We start from the raw sequence: 25748 nt of genomic DNA, 5'->3' as shown, positions 1-25748 counted from the left end.
TATGCATTTTCCAAACACACACAATAAATTATATTTTTATGTGCACAGGAGAAAGTTTGGAGAAAGTTATACACCAAATAATAAATGGCGGGCACTTTTGGAAATTAAAGGTAAGGGTACTTTACATTTCCCTATTTTACACTATTCATTTTTCTAATTATATGCATTAATTACTTTTTTGCTTTCTAAACTATGTAATATTTTCCCCAAGGAGTGACTGTGTACATAACTAAAACCAGCAAAACTTGATTTCAAAGTAAGTTACTTACATGTAAACATTACAGACTTGGGGATTCTCAACAGGCACACGGGCTACTAACATAATAGTAACAAACAGCACTACAACACACAGACCTCATGGCTGTGCTGGCATACTTTTAAAAAATCATCTTGGAGAAAAGCTGTATTCCGAGCAGTGTGTTGAATTCTCATTTGTTGTGGGCAGTGAGAATCACAGGTAAGGAGATCTGCCCTGGGCAGAGGCTCTGCTTAAATATCCTTGCTTCTCTTATCTGGTAGTAGCTCTTTTTATCTTGCTTACCCCAATGGAAGAAGAGAAACACCATGAGATAAGAAAAAGTTTCTTGTTGTATCACTGTTGCCTCCCCCTCTCCCTCACACCTCTCTCTGCAGGTGCACGGGCCAGAGCTCTCCATGCTGCCAGAAGCTTCTGAGTCCCCACAAGCACTCCCACCAGGTGCAGCTGCAGCCAGCACAGCCTTATCCATTACAGTGGAAAACGAACTCCCCGTGGAACTGCCTGGAGTGAGATTTGACCTAAACAAATAACTGGGACATAAGCGGCTGATTTTTTGAGCACAAGAAAGAGAAGCAAGTTTTTTAAAAGTCACTTGGGTGATTAAAAAAAAAAAAAAATCACAGAGCATCTTTCTACAGTGTATTTAATCCTCTGGACAAATATTTCTACACATCTGGAGAAACACTGACAAAAGATTTTTAAGAATATTCACAAGGGAACCCAAACCACACAACTTCCTCCAAGAAATCATAAGCGACATCAGCTGGGAGCTTTAACCGGTTAAATCTACTACTGCATGAAAGCTGCTCAAGCTTCTCAATGGATAAATGAACTATTGTGCTAGCAGAAAGAAATCCAAGATAACGAATAACATCTCTAAACAATGTTGGGAGCAGGGAGGGGGGCCTAAATCTCTCAGATGAAAACCTACAGTGAAAAAGCCCATCACACTTGACTTTCTCAGTTCGTGGTTAGCAACGTAATTTTGAAGGCAATACAATATAAGGCAGTCTCACAGGTCAAAGGCAATTTAATTCAAATAAAATGCATTACAGAGAAGTTTAAGTTCAGATTCTTAAAGACATTAATTGAAAATTAAGTTCATTAACCAAACACTTTATAACAGCAAATAAACCTCTGTGTTAAAAAAAAAAAAAAGTCACTATATAAAATTGCTAAGTACAAGCTTAACAATCCCTTTAACAGATCCTTTGAAAGGCTCAATTGTCCCCACCACAGGGCATGTTGGTGGTTTTTTGGAGTTTGCTTAAAAAATTATGTGCCTTTATTGTACTAAAGAAATTCCGAGAGAGAAGCACAACCTACTCATTGATGATAACAACGAAACCATTTTTCACATTCCTCCCTTACAAAGTCTACCGAAGCACTTGAATTTATCCAAACTGCTCTGAGTTTAGCTAATGTTAAAAATAGAAACTTTTCTATTAACTGGTTCAAAGCTTAGGTTATTTCTTACTTTGCTCAATTCAAGGCAAACCTGTTAAAATGAGTGAGAATACATGTAACTTCAGCAGCTATGTTCCTTAACACTCCCCCCATGTCATCATCATAATTTTCACAATCACATAAATACATAATGTAAATATGTTTTAATTTTGCAAAAGAGGTTTTTCAATCCTGTAAAAGGCAATTACAATGTGCCTCTTGGGTTTACGTTTGACAACAGTGCAGCTAGGTGAGACATGAACAATACATAGTTGTTCTATACAAAGAAGCCTCCTGGAAACCACATTCACCCACAAAACGTCAACATATCTTTCCTCCCAAAGAAGAATCAAAGTGGAACTGAAGTCAATCTACAGGAGGAAACAGAGAAGAGAGTTCGCCAGAAATAGGCAAGGCAAGTTTAAAATCAAACCAGAGAGCCAGAAGGCACCGAGCATGCACACGCAATAAAAGCACTGCGTGGAGAAGACAGCAGAAGCCCCGTGGATGGGGCCCTCTTACCAGCACTGGCCCCAGGCTCTCTGCTTCCACTTCTCCCTGGGCTGCATCCTTGCACTGCTGGGGGGACTCGATCACCAGCTCCTTTTTGACATTTCTACTACTTGTCCTGAATTTATCAGCCTGCATCCTCGGCTGAAAACGCAAGTCAGAAAGTCTGCAACTGGGACAGCTGCGAGTCCTTGGCTGTGCAAGGCACACGCATGCCAGAGGCCTGAGGACGGAAAGGAAGCTGACTTCCCAGGCACAAGTGGTCAGCCCCGCCGGCTGGGTCTGCAGAGCCCGCTTGGGTGGGAGGGCCAGCCTCCAGGGGTGTTACTACTGCTCGGAAAATGGGAGGTTCCCACTCGTCGGCCAAAGGAAAACAAACCCCAAACTGCACAATGCACAGTGCGCTGCCCCTTCGACAAAGACCGGCCTCATTGTGCCTGCTCCACGCGGCGTGGGCCACATCGACCCGAGTCAAAACAGTGCTGTGCTGAAAAGAAAACCACAGTCAGACTCCTTCGTGATTACTTCACATCTGGAGCTGAAGAGAAGCGAGGTCATCTGGCTGTTCTAAAATTCTTATAGTTTTCGGATGCTTTCCTTCGTGTTATGGCTAAACACCAAATGCTTGGCTGATGATCAAAGCAGGGAGGTGCAAACAGCAAGGGGTTCCTGTGGCCGGCACCTCATGCCTGCAGATGTAAGTGAAGAGTTTCTCCCTGCACGACAGCCCGCAGCACGCACACTTAATTTACCTACTATTTTATAGTAGACAAAAGATGAGGTCATCACACATTTTCATGAGATACCACATGTCATGGTAAATTAAACAAAATATTACTTTAAATCCATCAATATGTATGTGAGTACCAATAGGTTAATGAGTCTGGTACTAGGTACTGAGAGGATCACAGTAAACATATAAGGCAGAGTAGAGTGTCTCTCCCTTCTGGGAGTGTCAGAGCAAGTTGAGAAGGCAAGATTAATAGACATCATAAATAACAGGTTCATACAATTAATGGAGATTTACACAAAAGCACAGGAAAGTAGATAGGTCACCATCCCATGGTTCAATGGTGATAGCACTTAAAATGTGTTTTCCCAAAAGCCTGCTATTTTAATCATTTCTTCACATTACTAGTGAAGTAACTTTTAAATCATCTCAGGAAAAACCAAAACAAAAGTGTTAAGGGATTTATTAATAAGCTACATGGAAAATGCACATTAAGATGGGATTAAATATTAATCTGTACTTCCTGGAATGCGGCAGAGTTTCTCCCAATTAGTTATTCTGCTTGTTTCATTGAGACTGGGGAGAATTTAGTAAGAGTAATAATAGAAGTAGAAGTAAACAACGGAACGAGGTATCACTTAACAACAACAGGTGCCACAAGGTATACAGGTGTATATATCCAGGAAAATATAGAAACTATTATGTAAGGTATAGGTACAAGTCTCTTCCTCTCCCGGTCAAGTGACTGCGGCTGAGAAGGCTCCGAGGGGGCACTGGGGGAGCCAAGATGGCGCCCTACGTCCACACGTTCTTCTTCCCACCAGGGCCCGCCGAGGTCACCCCAGTCTCTGTCACTCAAACATCAGGAATCTTTCTGAGTGTGGATACTATTGGGTAATGAGTCACAAGGGTTCTATGAGTCCATTAAAAAAAATTAGTAGTTTCTATAGTATTTTTTTAAACTACCCAATTTCTCAACCTCGGGTAATCTTTCAGGGTAATATAAACTCACCAAATCTGTGTTCCAAAATAATACAATCTATGGATTTTTAAAATCTATCTTTGGGGAGGGACTTCCCTGGCAGTCCAGTGATTAAGACTCCGTGCTTCCACCGCAGGGAGCACAGGTTCGATCCCTGGGCTGGGAACTAAGATCCCACATGCAGCACAGTGCAGCCCAAACAACCAAACAAAAAAAAAACCACAACAACAAAATTAAAAAGAAAAAACAAAAAAATTGTTTTTAAATCTATCTTTGAAAAGTTACAAGAGGATAGAAAAAACCCAAAGAGCCTGTAACATAAATACAGATTTGAAATAAGTTAAATCAAAACTTAGAAATGTTCTATAAATCAGAGGAGGCAAGCCATAAGCACTGAACAGACAAACTGAGCCCTAGTAAAGTACAACATAACCAACAGTTTGAAAACCTTTTCGAAATGGCTCGAGAAGTTCTAAAAAGCCCAATTCTTCCTCAAATCCCCATCATCATTAAGCCAACAGAAGTTCTGGACTTTAAGGAGAGAACTGCTATCCTATTTATTGGGTCAAAATACTCGGACATTCTGTAAGTAATGAGAAGGAACTTAAAAGGTTATTTATTTTACACACTGTAAGTGCTCACCGTGTCCCAAACCCTGCAGAGGTAATTTATTTAATCTTTATAACAACCTTATGAAGTAGGTAACATGATTATTCCCATTTTACAGATGAGGAAACTGATGGGCAGAGAGGTTACGTATGTGCAGAAGGTCACACACTGCACTGGCAGTATGGATGCAGTGTACACACTCTTCACCATGACGCTATGCTGAACCAGTTTTCTATTCCAACGATGCCAACAGCTAAAAAGTACAAACACGTAAAAGCTACTGATCAGCAATTAAAGATAAAGGCAGCATCTGGGTTTAATCCAATCAAGGTAATTTCAGTGAAGAGGTAAAACTGTAAAAATGGCATAGCACAGTGCCTAATACATGTGTAGGTATTTATTTAATGGTAATTACTATTGTTGCTGTTGCTATTCCAATCTGAAGAAATTAACCTTAGTCTTAAATTCAGGACTTTGGCTGTGTGATCTAAAATGACAATTCTGCCTACTGTGTTGCTACAACACATTACAAAGTGCTTAGGCAATTTAAAATCCACTGCCCTTCCCTCTTTGCGGCTTGATTGTGACGACAGCCTTTAAACAGTTGTCTTGATCCCCCTGTGTGCATGCCATGAGCATCTTCTTCTTTAAGTTTTTCTATACTTTTCAAAACTTCAGCCATGAATTTATATTTCTTTTGTAATCAAAGAAAAAACTCTGAATTGCCTATGAGCTTCCAGGTAGCCAAGACAGAAAGGCAAACATAATCAGTTCCATAATTCATATCATCAAACCAAAAAACATACCAAGCTGTAAGGCAAGTAAATTTTTTGAAGTTTCTCACACAGAGAGTTACATAAAAGAGAACTGATTAATGTCTAGACAAGGTTCTCAACATGTTTACAGGAAATGCAGCAGCAAAATTCACACAGCTTTCTCACCACCACCTCAGAGCATTATACCGAAATTCCAGATAAAGGAAAGCAATGTGGGAGCAAGACATTGGTCTAGGCTGTCACCTTCGAGTGGGTCCACTTTTTATGAAAGAAGGAAATTCTCAGGACTTAGAGGAATGGAGATACTACTGTCACCAATCCTGCCACCTAACTTCTCAGGCAATGTAAGGGGCCCTTGTTCGATTCTGCTCATTGAAGACAGACAAACACTTTAGAAGTCTGCCTGTCAAGGGGAGTCACACAGTACAGAATTTAGCATCCGAACCTAAACCAACAAGTAGGATGTGGTTCCTCTAAGGGATTCATGAGATCAATGTCTGAGGACATGAGACTGACATCTGGTCAGAGCAGCCACAAGAGGAAATGCCATCTTAGAAGGACAGGAAGTATGTGGTCAAGTTCTACTTTACAACATTTCAAAGAACAAGGTATAGGCTGGACCTCTGGATTCAAATCCAAACATTCACCAAGCTCCTAACTCTAGCGACCTCAAGTTCTTTCACACACTAACCAGTTTAACTCTTACAATAACAAAGACGTCTATCAACGTGCATTAAGGGTATAGAGTTTTACTGTTAAAACAGAATGGAATAAAAACCATGGGGAAGTAGGAACATTTCAGAGACAAGATGAAATGGATGTTTCTGTATATGGGTTTCAGCTCTCAGATTCTGATATACATACAAATTATTATACAGGTTGGATACAAAAAAAACATGAAGACTTTATAGGAAATTTAAGGAATTTTCCAAGGGTAATTTTTTACTATAAGAAAGGCTAACTTTAGACTCCAAAGCCCCCATCTTCCTCCTCCCACCGTAAGATGAAGTTCCATCACATTCTGAAAAGCAAAAAGCTGAATAAAGGACCCTCTCGCCCAGAGGACATCTCAAGACCCTGTTTACATGCCACCTTCCCTCTGAAACTCCCTGGATACTCCTGGCCAGACTGAATTAGCTCCTCTTCTGATGCCATCTGGGCATTAGTTTCATTTACCTCCAATCTTGGAGCTTTTCACAGTCTACCTTTTATTAAGTTTGTATGTGCCGCACTCTTCAATGAGACTGTAAATTCATGGGGGCGGGGACTGTACCTTAACCACCTCTGAGTCCCCAGTGTCTGAGGTACTGCAAGCATTCAAAACGTATTGGCTGACTTGAATTCTTATGGCAGTTTTATGTCACCGGTTATCTTTAGCCCTAAAGTGCAATTTGGTGGTCGTAAAGTTATGCAAATATTTTCACTTGTTAATGACCCAAATTAAGGCAGAAGCATTCAACTGTTCATAAACTGAAACCCAACGGATCATTTACTAATAATTAAAATGTTCCTTTCTCCCAGCTAAGAAAATGTTATTCTGCAAAACTTGCTAGCCATTTTTAAAGACAAAGGTATCCTTGGAAACAGTGTTAAGTGAACCTTTAAGAAGTGCAAATAAACTTGTTTTTAGCAATGAATTATATAAAAATTCAAACTGCATTTTGCTGTAGCTAGTAACTATATAAAGAATGACTGTGCAAGGAATAAATGTCAATTATCTCAATGGAATTTTTTTACTCTCCTATTAGAGGTTCTTGGCATATCAGGAGGATATTTAAAATATAACAACTTTAAAGGCAAATATATATATATGCCTTTAAAGTATATGTAAAGTATATTTGAATAAATAAAGTGTACTCTACTTTGGAGTAGATAGTTAAATACATATTAGATATATACTCCAAAGTAATCATTCCTTTTCTCTTTTGTGGGAAAATGTGAAACAGTAAGAAAAAATTATTAAGAAAAATTGCAAAAAGGAGCAAATGACTAAAGATTTTCCACAGTGTATGGGTCAGCTTGATAGCCAGAGAAAAGAAAAGGTGTTGGGAATATGATCTGTCCCTCTGAGAAAACAAAAATATGGTACACAGAAGTAGCAGAACAGAGTACAGGACAAGATTGGAGGCAATGGGTGCAGGGAGCAAAGTGCTAAATAGTCAGTTACAGTAGAGGAGGGATATGGTGACAAAAATATAGGCTAGATGTGGGGACAGGTAGAGGTGGGAGGGGAGAGGAGACAGGGTTTCTATACCAGACCCCTGGGGCCTCTCAGAAGAGTTAATATCAAAAATACATTCTGATATAAAGTCTGATGCTCACCTCAGTGACTCCTGTCATTAGAGATTTACCCAGATAATCACAGAAACGAGATACACATCATCATCTAGCCTAGTGTTTCTTAGTCTGGAATCCAATGCTGAACTTGGGAGGAAAGTAGTCCACGAACCCTCTAAAATTACATTCAAAATTTTGTGTTCCTGTAATTTCTGAGGAGAAGCCCCTAGAGTTTATCTAGTTCTTAGAGAAGGGACCAAGGGAAGACCCTCCACTCACAGAATAAGGTAACTGGGGTCCAGAGGGACTAGCCAGAGAGTCAACCAAAGTTTTAAGATACAAAGCTCTTCACTTTAGCAGGTTCAAATTCAATTTAAGTAGAGATAAAGCAATTTAAATGGTTTAAGTGGTTAAATAAACAGACCATTAGATGGCAATCAGCAGTGTCAACACCTGCAGTCTTACTCATTTGCTGATTGACGGCCAAGTCTGCAAATGAGTCATCAGATGAAGCCTAATGCCCAGGGGACACCCGAAGGCCAACACAGTAAACCTCCAAACGGGGCAAATAATAGAACCAATAAAAGTTATGTTTTTTGAGAACTTTTGATGACATTGAGGAAATGCCCACAATTATACACATATACAAGACTGAAAACAACAGCAACAACAAAATGTGACTGCTGATTACTTCTGGTATGTAAGATTATTAGTGATTTTATTTTTCTCACTCTTGTTTTCCAGATTTTCTTCAAAAGCACTTATCACTTCTATAGTTAGAAATAAACAAATACGCTGTATTACAAGGTAATGGCATAGAGAAGGCTCACACTGAGGTTTTAGCCCCACTATACTGCTCAACAGCTGTGTGCTCTTAGAGAAGTCACTTCACCTCTCTGGGACCCACACACTTTACCTGTAAAACAACAAAGAACTTAACACCAAAATATCTTTCCAGCTCTACATGTCTATAATATTAACTGTTAAAACTTCCCCTATTGATGGCATTTGGGGAGAAATAAACCATCCGAATGGAATGTTAAACATTTCAAAATCATATTGCCCTACTACACACAGAAGAAAAACACAAAGACTAAAAGGTAGATATATTTCTAAACGTATCAGATCCTCATTTCCAACAGAGCTGGGGCAGAGACGACAGGCTGGCAGAGGACAAGAATTACAGGATGTTCTACTGGTGAAGAAGCAGGAAGGGGAGGCCTGCTGCCCTCTCTCCCCAGCTGGGGGTGAGCCCACAGGGCTGGGACAGTGGGGGACAGGCCCTAACGAAGGCTCTGTTTTCAGATGAGGAAAGTAAGATGGGCAGAGTCCTCCCATTTCTACCAGCTGTGGAAATCTAGAACAGCGACTTCACCATTCTGGGGGCCCAGTTCCCTCACCTGGAAAACAGGGATCAGAAAGTCCACCATTATTATCCTAGCTAGATACTGTTCACTCCCAAGACCTAGGTGGATAATGGACGTGTCCCACCACGTGGAGGAATGCTGCCTGCAGCTGCGAATGATCTAGAAGCTTCTCAGTAAAGACAGTCTTCCCCACCCCACCTGCAGCATCCCCTTTTCCTGCCTCCATTCTTGCACAGCCTCCATCACCACCTGGCACTCTATATTCTGTTTTCCTTATTTGTTTAGTGTCTGTCTAACTCCAATTTAAAAACAGAAGAAGCTCTGTGAAGACAGAGATTTTTGTCTATCTTGTTTACTGTTCTAGTCCCAGGTCCTAAAAGAGGGTAGGTGCTCAAAACACATTTACTGGATGAATCTACTAAAGGGTTGGGAACCCCTCAATCTGGATATAGAGCTCTTACACTCTGGATACCCACAGTTTTTCTGTGAACTATTTATTTTAGTCAGTATAATGATAATTCAGCCAGCAGTGTCAATGATTTGTTTCAGAGATGGAAATTTACAAAGCCAAGGAAAACATAATGTGCCTGGGATTTCTCTCAGGAAATGAAACTCCCGGCCTGAGCTACCAAAGCCGGGCCTGTGGCAGCCTCAACCTTGACTGGAGCATGTGTTATCTCCCCTCGTCAGCTTTGAGCCCTGGGAGGGGGGGTGGCTATGTACTGTGTACACAGTAGGTAATCCATAAATGTTTGCTTATAGAAACAAAGGATGAAACTGCCTCACCTTGGTTTGATTTATCACGAACTCAAGCATCAAGGGAGTTCACACGAAGTAGAATTTTCTAACTTTCCCCACCATGTGACAAATACTGAGGTGAAGAGCCAGAGAATGCTGCTTGGCAAGAAAAAAAATAATCAAAACCTTTGTTGAAAGCACTAAAGTTTTTCTTTCAAATGCCTTATTTGGTTATAAATGGAAGACAAATGTCCATTCTTTCACTTCTCCCCATATCCACCTCTCAAAACACATAATGAAAAACACGAATAACCACCCTCCAGGTTGACAGGTTTCATTAAAATATTTGTGTATGTTAATTTACTTAAAGCATGTTCCATCAGTGTTTATAAGGTGCAAAGCCGAGGGACCATCTTGATGCCTGCATCTAGATGACAGAGATGGGACAAGCAGGGAGAGGTCACAGGGCTCTGATTACTCCCAGGTGTCACAGTTCATGGCCATCAGCTCCCTAACAAGGGGGAAGGAGAGAGAACGGGTCCAGCCAACACTGCACACCTACTTCTGCAAAAAGGAAAACACTCCCAGGCTGCAAGGGGCAAACCCACCATGAGGAAACTTCGCAAAGGGGGTGTGGAGTCTCCTCCAGAAGATCTGGCCAAATTTAGCTTGCATTTAAAAGACAATGATCATTTACAATCATACCTGTTCCCTAACAATAACTGGGAAGTCCCCTCTTTTAAAAAGCAGTAGATTATGTCCCTTCCATAAGATAAACTCATCAGCAGCAAAGATGATGTGTCCCTTCTCATCCTGCTGCCTAAATGAGGGCCCTCCAAGCTCATTGTGACTGATTTCCTTTGTGAAATTAAGAGACTGACAAGGAATAGAAAATAAAGCCGACAGTTTTAGGAGGCTCAAATGTTATTCCTGGACAATACATCCTGACAAGTCAAAGCTTCCCCCCGAGTGCTTGTAAAAATACATAACTAAACTAAATGAATTTTTCATAGATAAGCTACAAATAAAGGTGACCAGAGGTGGAGATGCAAACAAGGCAGGTGGGGAGGGCAAATGTCAAAGGCAGGCAGGCCATCAGAGCTTCTCTTCACTGCCAAATCAACACACACACATCACACAACTCAGAAACCAACAGTGGTGGTGGTGGTGATGGAGCTGCAGCACCTCTGGTCCTGTACTGAAGGTTGAACAGTCCAGTGCTACTTCTGTCACATTTCTAAAGTATTACACATGCAACACAATGGACTTCAGCTTTCCCCTCCCACACAAGGGAAAAAACTCTTCTTCCAGGAAAAGCATAGTTAAAAGAGAGAGGTGGGAAAAAAAAAAGAGAGCGAGAGAGAGACATGTTTAATCAAGCTCTGAAAAGTGCAACACCAGGGGCTATGAATATTCCACTGGCCTTTCCAAAAAGGGGGCCAGGTCGTGAAGTCCCTCTGTCGATTCGAAAATAGCAGGTTAAATAAATACGAAATAAATGAGTCTTCCAAAGTTGTATGAAGCATTTAGGAACTTTCCAGGCACACACTTCAATTTATGTTTTGCCAAGACCTAAATCTAGAAGTCAATAATTATTTATTTATTTAGGTAACTGTCACACAGGAATTTCAACACAGAAGGGGAGAGGAAAGGGAAGAGAATGAGTGGCTTGGGGTCTGGCAGAGATGGGCAAGGAAACCATTCCCAAGTCCCTACTATGTGCTAGGCTTTCAACATACATACTCATTTAATTCATTTCAATTTAACCGTTACAATAATTACACTATATGGAGGTATTTTTGTTTATAGAAACTGGTGTTCTTATAAATTAAATAACTTACCCTAAGTTCACATAGTTGCTGTGCTTTGGAGCTATGTTTCAAAATTAATTTTAAACCTAGTAATTAAGTAGGTCGGAATATTTTAAGAGTTTTTTAAAATAAATTTATTTATTTATTTATTTATTTATTATTGGCTGCGTTGGGTCTTCATTGCTGCGTGCAGGCTTTCTCTAGTTGAGGTGAGCAAGGGCTTCTTTTTGTTGTGGTGCGCGGACTTCTCATTGTGGTGGCTTCTCTTGTTTCAGAGCTCGGGCTCTAGGCATGTGGCTTCAGTAGTTATGGCACGTGGGCTCAGTTGTTGTGGCTCGTGGGCTCTAGAGCACAGGCTCAGTAGTTGTGGCACGTAGGCTCAGTAGTTGTGGCTCGTGGGCTCTAGAGCCCAGGCTCAGTAGATGTGGCGCACAGGCTTAGTTGCTCCGCGGCATGTGAGATCTTCCCGGACCAGGGCTCGAACCCGTGTCCCCTGCACTGGCAGGCAGATTCTCAACCACTGCGCCACCAGGGAAGCCCCTAAGTTTTATTTCAAACATAATTTTACCTCCCTTTCGAAAATGTATCTCCTTAAGGGAGCCACAGAAAATACTGGAGAGTTTTCTGAGGCCTGAAAATATTAGAATGGAAGATAACAGGAAGCGAAAACTGAAATGCAATGTTAATAGCGGTTGCGTCTGAAATATGGAACAAAAGGCTTTCATCTTCCCTACTTTCTACTTATCTACACTTTTTAGACTTTCTTTAATAAGCATGAATTACTTTAAACTAAACACATTATTTAAACCTTCTAAAGCCATTTATTACCATTTGGGAAACTTTTTAAATTATGTCTAAAAAGTAGCTAATGCGTATATAATACTTCCTCCATGGCCGGGACTGGGATAGGTTAAGTGAGGCACTCAACTGAGGAACAGAATTTAAGACAGCACTAAAAACTCAGTAATCAAGATACATAAAATTTAATGAAATACTAAATCAAAGTTAATACCCAAAAAAGCCATGATAGACAAATCAAAACTTGAAATAAAGATAAGATCAGTACTACTGATTGCTTTTTCTTTTTGCTTCAGGCTCCAATACAGCTCTGCTCAGCATGGGCTTACTCTGGGCCTGGCACTATGATAAGCAGTATATTTAGTCCTCGCCAACCCTTATTTTACAGATGAGGAAACCAAGGCACGGAAGTTAGGGAATTAGTCCAAGGTCACAGAGGTGCTCTGTGGTAAAACAATTTTTAAAAGATTAATAAGAGGTCATTTTTACTTGCCTTGACCATAAAGATAAAATCAGCATCTATTTTTAAAACTGGTCTACAAGTGACCAGATCTTCAGATGATCATCCACAACTCGAAAGATTTAAAACTTAAGCTCAACATAAGTTCTTCTTCCTTAGAAGACGAGGTGAATACAAGGGCAATTTGGGCAAAGGACCAAAACCTCACTCTATTGAAACCTTTTTTATTTTATTGTTCACACATAGGTGAAACCTCCTAATAGTTCAAAGTAGGGAACAGAGTGAAGGAAGACGGAAATGTGAGGGCAAAGACCTTCCTCCCATTTTAATCCCCCAAAGGAAGGCAGGAAGGAAGAAACAAACAGTATAACCTGGAGATCCAGCTCCCAGGGCAGGACAGTCTCTCCATGTGCTAAACTGTGCAACCCTTCAACCCACAGCCTGCAAGGCTGATGCAGCACACAGACCCACTGTGGTCCCCCCTGCCCTCCTCACCACCCCCATCCCAAGTCTTATGCACAAAGACTACTGACTGTTTTGCCTCCTCATGCCTCACCTTCATGCCTCCAGAAATGCTGTCTGTCAATCTGGAATGTTCCCCTACCACCTCCTGATCTTAACCTGTCAAATGCCTGCTCGCCTCTGTATTATACAGATCCAGGACCCCACCCAGAACTTCTGAATTGAAACCTTGAGCTGAGACCCAGGGATCTATAGTTTTCACAGCTCCGCGGGTGGTAACTATGCTGCAGGCTTTCACCTAAGTCTGAGAATCACTGATCTTAATTTAATAACGTAAAAGATATAGGAGGAACACCCACAATGTTTAAGCCCAGATCCAATACAAGGAAACATGTAGAGTATGGGGATGAGGCCAAAACCTTTACTATCCTCCAGGGGATGAACACACGCCTTAGCCTAATTGAAACACCATGGCAGGTTTCGACTCATTAGTGACTGATCATTTCTATTTAGCTGCACTTTTTGGAAAAACACAACTTTGTGGGTGGGCTCTTCCACCAGAATCACCCTTCACCCACTTTTCCTTGCTCCTTCTTCCCCCACCCCTGCCAAAATAAAATGCCTTTCAATTTCAAGCCAATAAGAAAAGATCTACAGAACAGGACAAGCTTCACACATCTCTCAAATTATTTTTGGGGTGATCACACACTGAAACAGGCGCTTAGCAGTATACTTTCCTGAAAAGAATATAGAACAAAACCAACCCTAGGGTTTTGTTGCCTAGAATTCCTTCACAAACACCTTGTTTGCCAGCTGAATTACAAGCTCTTATTCAAGTTCGTGACCATTATGGTGGCTCACTAAAAGCAATGAAGCAATCTGTTTAGAGAAAGGCCACATGCATTTCTAAGGATTTCCTTTCTTCCTGCCACAAGAGGAATAAGATGCCAAAGTGACATCCCCCATATGCATCCTCCACACTGCAATTAGCCCAGTAATGAAAAAAAAATACACCTAATCCAATATTACAGTCTAATGTACTACTATTTTCCTTTTAAATAGAATCTCAGATGTGTACATTGGACTGAAAACACTTACATGAGCTTTCCTAGTTCCTGATTTAAGACTTAAAAAAAGGTGGTAAAACAAAAAATCTTAAACAAGTTTTGTTTAGCAGCATTTTTAAACTGAGACTATGTTACCACTTTCCCTAGCATGTCATTTTGAAATAACGGCAGCATATACTCCAATATGTGTTCATTCATTTGGGGGAAAACACAGGACTTCAGATTTATTGCAATAGAGTTAAATCAACTAAAAGTGTCAGCAGACCCATCTCCCCGGAGCTGATGTGCCACCTCCAAGTCTCCACCTGTCTCAGGGACACATGCTCATTAAATGAGGACAACAAACCATCTGATGGTCAAGTTCTTTCAGCTCAAACTTACTGCAATTCAGTACTACATAGTAGCACCACAGCTAATTGGGCTTACTTTATTCTTCTACTGTGACACTAATTTTGTCATACTCTGTGCAAACCAGCACTTATCACAAAAGAGAACTTCTCAGGAACTTTCATTAGAGTAGTTAAAAGAGCCAAGAGGAATGCTCTCCCATATTTACTCATTAATCCATTCATGATTTAGTGGATTCACACATTAAGTCTCCTGCCCGCCTCAATCACTCACAAGCATTTCTTAACCACAGGGCACTGTGCAAGGACGGAGAGGTAAGGAACACACAGTCCAGTGGGGGAGTGAAGATGGAGGGATGCAAATGAGTAACGTACATACCACATGTGGCAGCGACTGGCCAGAACTGTGCTGTCCACTGAAGTAGCCACTAGTCACACGGGGCTATTGAGCATTTGACATTTGGTTAGTCAAACTGAAATAAGTTCTAAGTGTAAATTTCAAAGGATTTGGATAAAAAAAAAACAATGTAAAATATCTTGTTCATAATTTTTTATTGCTTACGTGCTGAATAATACTTTGAATATACTGGATTAAGTTAAATATATTATTATAAAATTAATTTCATGTTTCCTTTTTTTTTTTTTTATGTGTATGCCTGGTCTTGCAACCATGCTCTTTATTTATTTATTTATTTATTTATTTTATTTTTGGCTGTGTTGGGTCCTCGTTTCTGTGCGAGGGCTTTCTCTAGTTGTGGCAAGTGGGGGCCACTCTTCATTGCGGTGCGCGGGCCTCTCACTGTCGTGGCCTCTCTTGTTGCGGAGCACAGGCTCCAGACACACAGGCTCAGTAGTTGTGGCTCATGGGCCTAGTTGCTCCGCGGCATGTGGGATCTTCCCAGACCAGGGCTCGAACCCGTGTTCCCTGCATTGGCAGGCAGATTCTCAACCACTGTGCCACCAGGGAAGCCCCTCCTTTTAATTTTTTTAATACAGCTACTAGAAAATGTAAAATGACAGATATGGCTGGCATCGTATTGTTATTGGACAGAGCTGGGCTAGATGCTCCCCAGTACTGTTTCTTCTTCCTGGGTAGAAAGAAAGACCACCTTTTCCAATCCGCTTGGCAGTTAGGCTGAAACTATGCGATTGGATTCTTGCCAAGGAACATAAGAAAAATGAGGTAGCAAAGTCTAGGTGCAGTTGTAAAACAAGGTGCACAATGGTCCCAGCTCTCTCTCTCTGTCTCTTTGATGGGCCCACTGAAAGCAGACTCCACAGGCAGCTCTGAGGAAGTCCTGGGTAAGGGAGAAGCCACAGATGTAAGGAAACTAGATTCCTGAATCATCACGTGGAAGACCACTCAAGGTATACCCAATGAGATCTTGTCACAAGCGAGAAATAAACCTGGTGTTAACCTACTGTCATTTGGTTACAGCAGTTAGCCTACCCTGACTAATTAACACGCTAAGAAAAAGTGCCTCACATGACAGATGACTATCTGCTCAAGAACTCTCAGGATAAGCTTCAGAGATGAGGTGCCACGTGAAAGGTGACTAAACATGGTGGTTCTCCAACTCCATCATGTCAGAATTACTCAGAGAGCTTGTTAAGACGAAGACTGCTGGGTCCTCTTCCAATCCTCTCTAGGATGATCCAGCTAGGGAGGGAGGTCTGTGTGAGAGCGCTAGCCCTCTAAGGACACCCTCCTCTGAGCTGCTGTCAGTCTCCCTTCCCCCAGTCCTCCAGCGCAGGAGGCCTGGAGGGCCGGTGAGAATCTGCAGCTCGAACACGCTCCCAGGTGTGCTGGCGTTGCTCATCTAGGCAGCACACTTTGAAAACCAACGTCTTTAAAGAACAAGATTTGTCAAGCAGTGAACCGAACAAAAGGCATTCAGGGGAAAACGAACTACTATCCAGAAAGGTTTGGAGGGTTGGAAGAGCACGGTGTGTTTGGGGAGCAGCCAGATTTTCAGTGAAGAAGCGTCACAGGGCCTGGGAAAGGAGTAAGGGGGAGAAAAAACCAGAGAAATGGAGACTTGTATTCAGCAGTCAAGAGTTTGAATTCTGCCTGAGTCCTCAGTGAGAACCTTAAAGCAGAGCTTTCCTTTCCACAGCATAGGCAGTAATAAAAATAATTACTCTCAAGTCAATATGAATGTCTGCTAATACTTCAACTATCTGCAAAATTCCTGGGAAATGACAGGGGTACAGAGTATGGTGATTTATTCATTATGGACAACTGTGAGACTCCAAAATCATAATTCTTGGATGAACCACCCCTTTATTATCATCTTGTTATGTGACCTGAGAAACAATTTAACTGCCATGTAATTGCTGTGTTTGTACTATAAGCAGAGTAACATCTGCCTTCAATGTACTTTACGGAAACTTTTGGGAAATTAGATATGGAAATTTTAAAAATTTGCTCCTAGGAAAAGATATATAATTCACATGCAAAGAGTGTCTATTATTTTAACCAGGTGCTACTCAACCTGGTGAGATACAAATGGCTAACTGTCTTGGAGAGAAGCAACCAGAACTGACAAACACCACGGCAGAAGATAGATGGGCCTGTGCTGGGTTCAGGAAGGCAGGGGCTATGAGGAGCAAGACTTCACTAGGAATCCCTTCCAGTGGTTCAGTTCTAAGTGCCTTCCTTCCCACTATTCAGGACATACACACACACACACACACACACACACACACACACAACAACAGTTCCCAACTCACTCAACTGGATTAAAAGCCAGATGTTAGTGCCCTCTGAATAGCTGTAAAATATGGCAGTGAGACAGATAACCTCTAAAATCACTGTTAACAATATTCTACGAAATCAGATTCTAATTTATGACTATACCAAATTTGCAACCCTACCACAAGTGTTTATTCACACAGACAACATAGTTCTTAAAAATTAAATGGTGAAAATAGATTTCTAGGTGCAAGATGCTGAAACAGGCATGCTGTTTGTGCTGTACCCAAATGAACGCTGGGGAATATAGTGTTTTTCTTTCTAACAGTACAAGGAGAAAGACTTCTATTTGAGCTAAACATATTCTTTGCTCAAATACAAATGGTCCCTTTGTGATCTAACGGTCCCTTAGTTATCATTTGGGGGAGGGGGGAAGTGATTTAAAATAGTTTGTTAAAAAACAGTTTATTAAATGTTTTCTCTCACTGTAGTTAGAATTAGATTAATAATACATGGAATTTGCTTATGTCAAAAATTCAAGGAGCAAACTGGTTTTACACTAAAGAGAAAAAAATTATATCACTTTCAGCAATATAACCTTAATACAGTCAAGCTGCAATATGAGAAGATCCCTTTTCGATATCCTTCATTCACACACAACTCTGTCAAAGAAATTTCGCATATATTATCAATTTCTTTTATCAGGGCACTGTCATAGGTTTCCAACATTTATCTTGCCAAGCAATAATACTAAAATACAAAACCCAAACAAACTAAAAACAGATAACATTAATCACTACCATTGTTTCATATAGAAAGTTTATTAAAACATATACACACAAACATACTTGCCACTAGGAATGCCAATCTTATATTTTTTTCATAAAAGCTTTTAAATCTTTAAGAGCTCACTACATTCCCTTATTTTTCTCACTTGCACACAGATCAGAAAGAGCTTTGTCATGGTTTGAGGACCAGCATTTGAGAACCTAGGAGAGAGGCAATCAAATGCCCACAGGAGTTGATGAGTGATCACCTAGCTCCCTGCAAAGGTGGGTTTGAGTTGGCTCTTACAGTATAATTAAGGGAGCTTCCAGGTTGGTAAATATGTGGAGATTCAGGGAGAATGGTGTGACTGGAGAGAGCATGGAAGCTCCGTGCTCTTTCCCCATACCTCGCCCTATGCATCTCTTCCATCTGGCTGGGCCTGAGATCAGATGTCAGAAAGGATAAAGCCAAATACTGCTGACACTACTCCTGCTTCTGGAATCTGACAAAAATATACAAGCCTGCAACCCTGAGTGGCCTCGCCCTGGGAGACTTTTTCATACAACATGATGATGGAGGGGATAGTTGTTAATGACTGAATGAGATTCTAGTAATGTGCCAGTATCTTCTGACCTTTATGATTGTTTTGCTGTAAGAGTTCCTTGTTCAAAGACCAGGGGCCAGACTGTGATTTATAATAAGAAATACATGTTTGGTCTTTGTCCCATTCTGGCACAGAGCTCCTAACAAAATAAGAAGAAGAATTCAGAATTGGATTGGTGCTTCAAAGTTTAAGAAAAAAAAAAAAAATCAATGAACTCGACTTCATTTACTTCAGAAAAGTCCAGAATGAAATGCCCACTGAAGAGGAAGGGCTGTCAGCATGAGTCTCAACAGAAGCCGGGATGTGCACACCATCTCCCCGGACAGAAATGCTGATGGAGACAGGCACCCTGTTCTGCCTGCCTTATTCTGAGCACTTAGGCTAGTTTTGAGCACTCACCCTCCAGACTACAGACTTAACCTGAAGCACGAGATACTCCAATCTAGCGGTTCTCAACTGGGGGTGATCTTGCTCTCCTCCAGGGGACACTTGGCAATATCTGGAGACATTTTTGGTTGTGATGTCTTGTGGAAGAGGCATCTAGTGGGTAGAGGCCAAGGACTCTGCTCAACTTCCTACAATGTACAAGTCACCCCCCTACAAAGAATTATCCAGCCCAAAATGCTAACAGTGCAAAGGCTGAGAAGCCCTGCACCAACCCTATCAGAAGACTGACTGACTTCTCAAATGTACAGATCTTCTTCTGCAACAAGAGAATGCAGGCACAAAGAGTTCAGTGTGTTCATCCTACAATTCTATCTTATATAATCATGTTATTTATAATCATATATGTGAGTGTACATATTATATATATATATATATATACATATATATTTACAATTATGTCCTTAATCAAGGTCAATTAATTCATTATCTTTGTTCCTTCCTCCCAATTGTGCTAATATAAAGTGGTATATAAAGTGGTAGTTTATCTTCCCTTTTCTTTCCATTCTTTTGTATGACTTCTGGAAGAAAATTAGAAACATGCTTATCAAAAATCCAGGTCTTACATATGGTAACTAATTTTTTGTGTTAAAAATATTTAATGGGCTTCCCTGGTGGCGCAGTGGTTGAGAATCTGCCTGCCAATGCAGGGGACACGGGTTCGAGCCCTGGTCTGGGAAGATCCCATATGCTGCGGAGCAACTAGGCCCGGCCCGTGAGCCACAATTACTGAGCCTGCGCGTCTGGAGCCTGTGCTCCACAACAAGAGAGGCCGCGATAATGAGAGGCCCGCACACTGCGATGAAGAGTGGCCCCCACTTGCCGCAACTAGAGAAAGCCCTCGCACAGAAACGAAGACCCAACACAGCCATAAATAATAAATAATTAAATTTTTAAAAAAATTTTAATTATTATGTTTTAGAATAGAAGCCCAACAATATTAAACATTAAGTTTTATGTTTCTGTTCACTTTAAATTGTAAACAAGTAAAAAACTTTAAGAAGTTAGTGAGGTAGGTATGGTTACCAGTCCACAAACAGGAAATTGTATAAATGACCAAGGTGTTCTAAAGAAATGTACACATAGAAAAACATCCCTAGTGTCTGAATCATGCTGTTAGAAGTCTCTCTGCTGGGTGGTGGTACTCAACCGTCCGGGTCTATGTGCGTGCAGGTCATGCGGCCACAGAGGACCCTGAGTCCTACCATGACAGAGACACCCTTTCCCAGGAAGGCCTTTGCTTGTGGACATTCTATTAATATCGTTCCCTCACGTAAAGCTAATAGCAGGGCACCATTGGGAGTGATGACGTTACAGTGGCTCATCACATAACGCCGGCAAGTGGGCTGGGAGGAAGGAGCACCGGGAGACATGTTGACTCGTCAAGGTTTCTACAAACACGTGCAGAGCTCCCAAGGGAATCATCCTGTAAGTAATGAGCTACACAACTGCTGGTTTACGTATAGTTGTGATAAGCGTGCTGAAAGAAACGCAGAAGATGCTTACCCAGTCTGGGGTCAAATAAGCCTCTCTGAGGAAGATACTTTGCAGCCAGAAGGAAGAGTGAAGTTGAATAAAGAATGGCTGAGTTAGAGCAAGTTGGGGGTGGGGTTAGCACAGTACATGCAAAGGTTCTGAGGCGCAAAAGAGCTTGCCCATTTGGGGAATGAAAGATAGCCCACTCAGTTTCAGTGCAGTGATCCAGGGAGAACAGCACATGTTGAGCCTGGTGGCGTAAGCAGAGTACAGATTCACCCTGATAGGTGTATTAAAGATTGTGTGCTTTAGCCTGAGCTACATGGGAAGCCATCAAGGGGTTTTAGGCAGAAAATGATATGTGGCCACACGTGCACAGAGATGAGACCAGAGCTTCAGATGCAGATCTGGTGGGAGTCCACGTATGGGCAGGTGGTGGCTAAAAAAAGAAAGTGGATGACATCACCCAAGATGTTGGCCCTGAGAAATACAGGTGCTACTACTAGTAATTACCACAAACCCACCTCACCCACACTGCTTCCAAGGTGCAAACCAGCCCAACGATGACAGTGGTCACACACCTTTTTCCAGACCCCGAGTACTAACAGCAATTCACCATTAGGTGACTTGCACCTTCTAAAGTCATCCTGAGCTAAGATCAAGACTAATATTACACAGTTACTTAATTTTTCATATATTTATATCCCATACTCCAACTGGACTGTACATTACAGTTCCCTGATGATGTATATATATTCCAATAATCAATTTTAAAATAAAAGATTTTCTGACCCTGGAGAGATAATCTAATCCAAACCTGCCTTTACACAAGAAGAAGGACAGCTCAGGGAAATTAAGCAACCTGGCCAAGGTCTATTCACTCTGGTCATGGGCTGTTGTGTTACAGAAGGATGCCCATGACCACACCTGATTTCCTATGTAAATCTTTTTTTTTTTAATTATTTAATTTATTTATATATTTATTTTTGGCTGCGTTGGGTCTTCATTGCTGCGCGTGGGCTTTCTCTACTTGCGGCGAGCAGCGGCTACTCTTCATTGTGGTGCACGGGCTTCTCATTGCAGTGGCTTCTCTTGTGTTGTGTGGCTCTCTAGAGTGTGGGCTCTAGGCGTGCGGGCTTCGGTAGTTGCAGCACGTGGGCTCAGCAGTTGTGGCTCAAGGCCTTAGTTGCTCCACGGCAATGTGGGATCTTCCCAGACCAGGGATCGAACCCGTGTCCCCTGCACTGGCAGGCGGATTCTTAACCACTGTGTCACCAGGGAAGTCCTTGTTTATGTTTTATTATAATATTAATGTGGATTTAAGTTGCTCTGCCAGTGGTAAAGCAAACAGCACAAGCACTCCACAAAAAAAGTCTGAGTGTTCTGAAATCCAAAGAAACTGCATCTGTGCTAAGCCCAATCTGTACTCATTTCTCAGCTGGCTTAACAGAAAGAAAACAAGAAAAGATGCATGCTCACCCTTCCGCAACCTCTAAGCAGAAAAAAAGCCCTGCACGGGGCGTTCACTCTGGAACATACCTGCTTAACAGGGGCGCCTACTGCTACCGCCCGAGTGGCCGCGCATCTCCGTAACTTCAGGGAACAGTGAAGTGGGGTCCCTCCATAGATGATTATACACTTTCCGCCTACTGAAAAGGTATGGTTCCCCACCCCCACCCCCAATCAGGAACGATATGAAAACTCTGGATAAAAAAGAACTCACCGATTTGGCTTGAACTTCTAAATAAAGCCTTTTGTTTAACCTCAGTCATGCTGTGCCCTCAGAGTGGCTTTGCCTAAAACACTCTGTAAAGAAGACCTCTCTCAAGGGCTTTGATAATGTGTCTCCTGCTAGACCACTAGATTCCCATTTGCCACACCTGAAATAAAAGCAGATCGGCAGCAATGTGAAATAAGGTTTGTCTTCAAAACCACCTGACATCCTTTGGCATTCTCTCACCACCTACCACCCACACTCCATCCCCAGGGCCCAGCTCTCTGGACTATCTCCCAGGCTTTGCCAGGCTCAGCCTCCACTGTTTCTTCCCGGGAATTCACTCTCCGTCTCTGTGCGTTGCTGATTCACAGCTCATCAGGGTGAGACGTTAGGTCCTGGGTGGTCAAGAATACTCCAGATGCCTCCCTGATTTTGTGCATCTTTGTGACAGAACAGAAGACACTTCCATGCGGGATCGTGGGAGGACAGTTGAGAAGCATGCCATTCTGCAACCTTATAGTTAGGGAGGGGTTGGCTCTGCCCGGCGTGGTACTGCCCGGCCCACCTGTGCCGACAAATCCCTGCTAAATCCCCCAAGTCCTCTTTGCTAAAGCCCTGAGGAGTTTCTCAGACTGTGAGGCAGAGGCCAGTCTGCTTTTCCAAGATGTGCTGCAAACCACAGAAACATCCCAGGATGGTGGTGAAAGTTACACCACAGTGCCCAACCTGACATCCGCCTCCATGGCTCCTGAGCACTTGGCTGGCCCTCTGTGAGTGAGTCACAGCTGAGAACAGCTGACGTGGGACGTGGATGGATAATGGAGCCATAGGGCAGGGATGAGGGGACACATCACAGAGAAAAGCCACACGGGGTGTGACGAGGGCACCCACGCGTCTCCGTGTACACGTCTCATCTCACTAAATGGAACGGAAGCCCCTGAAGGTAGGAACCACCCCGCCTTCGAGGTTCCAATTGTACTCACCCTCTGGTATCAACTAAGGGCTGATCATTTGTCCAGGCAGACAGAAAAGCGGAAAAAGCCTGTCACCAGTGTGATGAGCCCTTTTTAACCTCAAGTGCACTTACAGCACTCCTGGTCTTGGTTTCCATCTGAATCACACAGGCAGAGAGAGCCTAAAGCCAAGCTGCCAAAATATTTTACAAGTTTCCGACCCAAGAGACTTGGTAAGATGCATGAAGTCTGAAAGAGGCTTGTGGTTCAGGGAGCACAGGCTTGCTCAGCACCTCCTGCTTCCAGAGCAAACCTGCGAACTCCCCACCCAGCTGAGGTCTTCCCAGTCTACCTTCTACCCAGGACAGGAAGAGCAACACCAAGGGAGGTTGCACAGCTGCTAATACTCCAACTGCTTAAACTCTAGGCACACAAATTCTTCTAGATCATTCAGATTACTCTCCATTACTTCCAAAATAGTAACGGAGAGAGGCGATGGGGGCAGACTGTCCCTCGTGGTGGACAATCCAAGGCCATCTGTATTTGCTTACGGATCTGAGCAGCCAGATTCATCTTTAGGGCTATCTTCTGAATTAGTTTGCAATCCCAAATGTACAGGGAGTGGATAGTGGAGAAAGACAGCCACAATGTCACTGGGGGTGAGGGCAGGGAGAGAAATAGAGAAAAGGGACGGGGGGAAGCTTAGAATCACAGTTTTGTTACATAAATAATCTAACCACAGACAACAGGGCAGACAGGAAGTCAGAGGTATGCGTCAACTCCCCCTTTTACTTTTGTGATAAACCCAAACTCAAGAGTTCGGCACCAGAAGCTCATACATTGTATACTTGGAAATAAATGGCCTAAGTATTCTCTTAAAACCTAGTGTGGCAATTCCCTGAGTTCCTTCAACAGCCTTTCCAACTCATTAGTCTTGTTGTTCACAGGCTCAGAGGGTGGGTGTGTGGTCTCAAACAAGGTTCATAGGAGCAGTTTATAAACACACAGACACACACACACAGACACAGACACAGACACACACACACACACACACACACACAGACACAGGAAGATGGCCAAGGAAAGGATAACAAAACAACTCTTTCTTAATCAGAAAAGCAAAAATAGTTTTAAGGATTTGTTGGGGTTTTTTTTTAATTCATTTCCCAATAGAAGGAATTCTTAAACGATGAACTCTCTTACTTGTTTCAAGATCATCTGGCCTTCTCCTGAATTCTCTAATTGCCTGCTTCCAGCCAAGCCCTACACGTCTGGGGTTGCAGGACAGAAAACATAAGCAATACTAAAACTTATCTCCAATGGTCTTTTTAAAAAACGTTTCTTTTTTAACAGAGGGTGATTAGAAATTATAAAAATGTTTTCAAGTTTTCAAGTTCTGGTACAGCTAGAGGTTGTTTTTAAAATTGAGACCATGACTGCCTGCTTTCCCTTTGGACAGTGCCCAGCATTTTCCAGATAAACACGCATCTCCAGAAACTATCAGAATTTCCTCTTGTTTTACAACACTGGTCACAAGAGAGTATGATTTGGACAGCCGCCTGCATCCCTCTGTAACACAACAGCCCATTCTAAAAGGTGGTGGAATTCTAAGGGTGAAAAGTGAAAACGGAAATTTCAGCATCAACTCTCTTGCATCCAAGTTCCCAGAAACTATCCATGTGCCCTCATTTACTAATTTGGTGAAGAAGGACTGGTGAATCCCACTCCAGTTAGTGGAAAAGGGAAACCAAAAATAAGACAATGATGTCTACTTTGCAGGAGTGGCTAAAACATTCAGGGCTCTGCCTGCCTTCAGTACCCCACCCCACTCATCCCCCAAATCAGATTTATAAACACAGGAGGATCTGGTGTAACTTAAGGCTCTGGGAGATAACATACATAGAAGGGGCTCCCACCTATCAACTTTAAGTTATAAGTACACACCAGTCCTTTTAATAGCCCTTCTCTGGATTTTCTCCTGCCCTGTTAGGTCCTTCTTAAGATGTAGCACTCAGTTCTCAGCCCTGACTCAGGAACACCAGCAGGTCGTGGATCTGAATGAGAAAGCAACATCTCAGTACCCTTTCTTTATAGGGTCCCAGGACTTCAGGCCCGGTGATGCAATTTGCAGATATGTTCAGTTCACAAGAGCAGGAGCCAACTTTTCCAAAGCAAGGTGCTAGATTCCCAAGCTCATCCTTCTGGGAGCTTGGTAGCTTGCAGTTGGCAAGACACAGCAGAGAAGGCCACCGCTAAATATCTCATACCCTCCCAATTAAACATTTGAAGTTTGCACTAGATAACCATACACAGAAAACCACTGCCTACTTGGGAAAAAAAAAAGAAGAAGAAAAATGAGGTAAAAACATTCTCCTCCTATAATCTAAACAAAAACCCAACACACACAGATACTAGCATACAAACTCCATTCATTCTGCAGTTTGGAAATGAA

General features: G+C 42.1%; 1 protein-coding gene across 24 annotated transcripts in view; it reads right to left on the bottom strand.

The window, feature by feature from the left end:
* Positions 1-25748, bottom strand: part of DOCK9 (dedicator of cytokinesis 9) — a 324890-nt gene that overhangs the window by 172004 nt on the left and 127138 nt on the right. For 7 of the 24 annotated variants that reach the window (XM_082434565.1, XM_082434585.1, XM_082434584.1 and 4 more), the window contains exon 1: positions 2228-2487. The exons of 8 other annotated variants lie outside the window; for them this stretch is intronic. In XM_082434565.1, the coding sequence (XP_082290691.1) occupies positions 2228-2353 (126 nt within the window). In that variant the 5' untranslated portion in view covers positions 2354-2487. Of the gene's footprint in view, positions 1-2227; positions 2586-25748 lie in introns of those variants that run through there. 9 more of the 24 variants (XM_082434583.1, XM_082434588.1, XM_082434582.1 and 6 more) reach the window with 5 other exon arrangements.

This window comes from Balaenoptera physalus (genome assembly GCF_965194825.1).
Source record: "Balaenoptera physalus genome assembly, chromosome: 18".
Taxonomy (NCBI): Eukaryota; Metazoa; Chordata; class Mammalia; order Artiodactyla; family Balaenopteridae; genus Balaenoptera; species Balaenoptera physalus.
The sequence above is the reverse complement of the archived record's forward strand: the minus strand, read 5'-3'. Positions and strand labels throughout refer to the sequence as shown.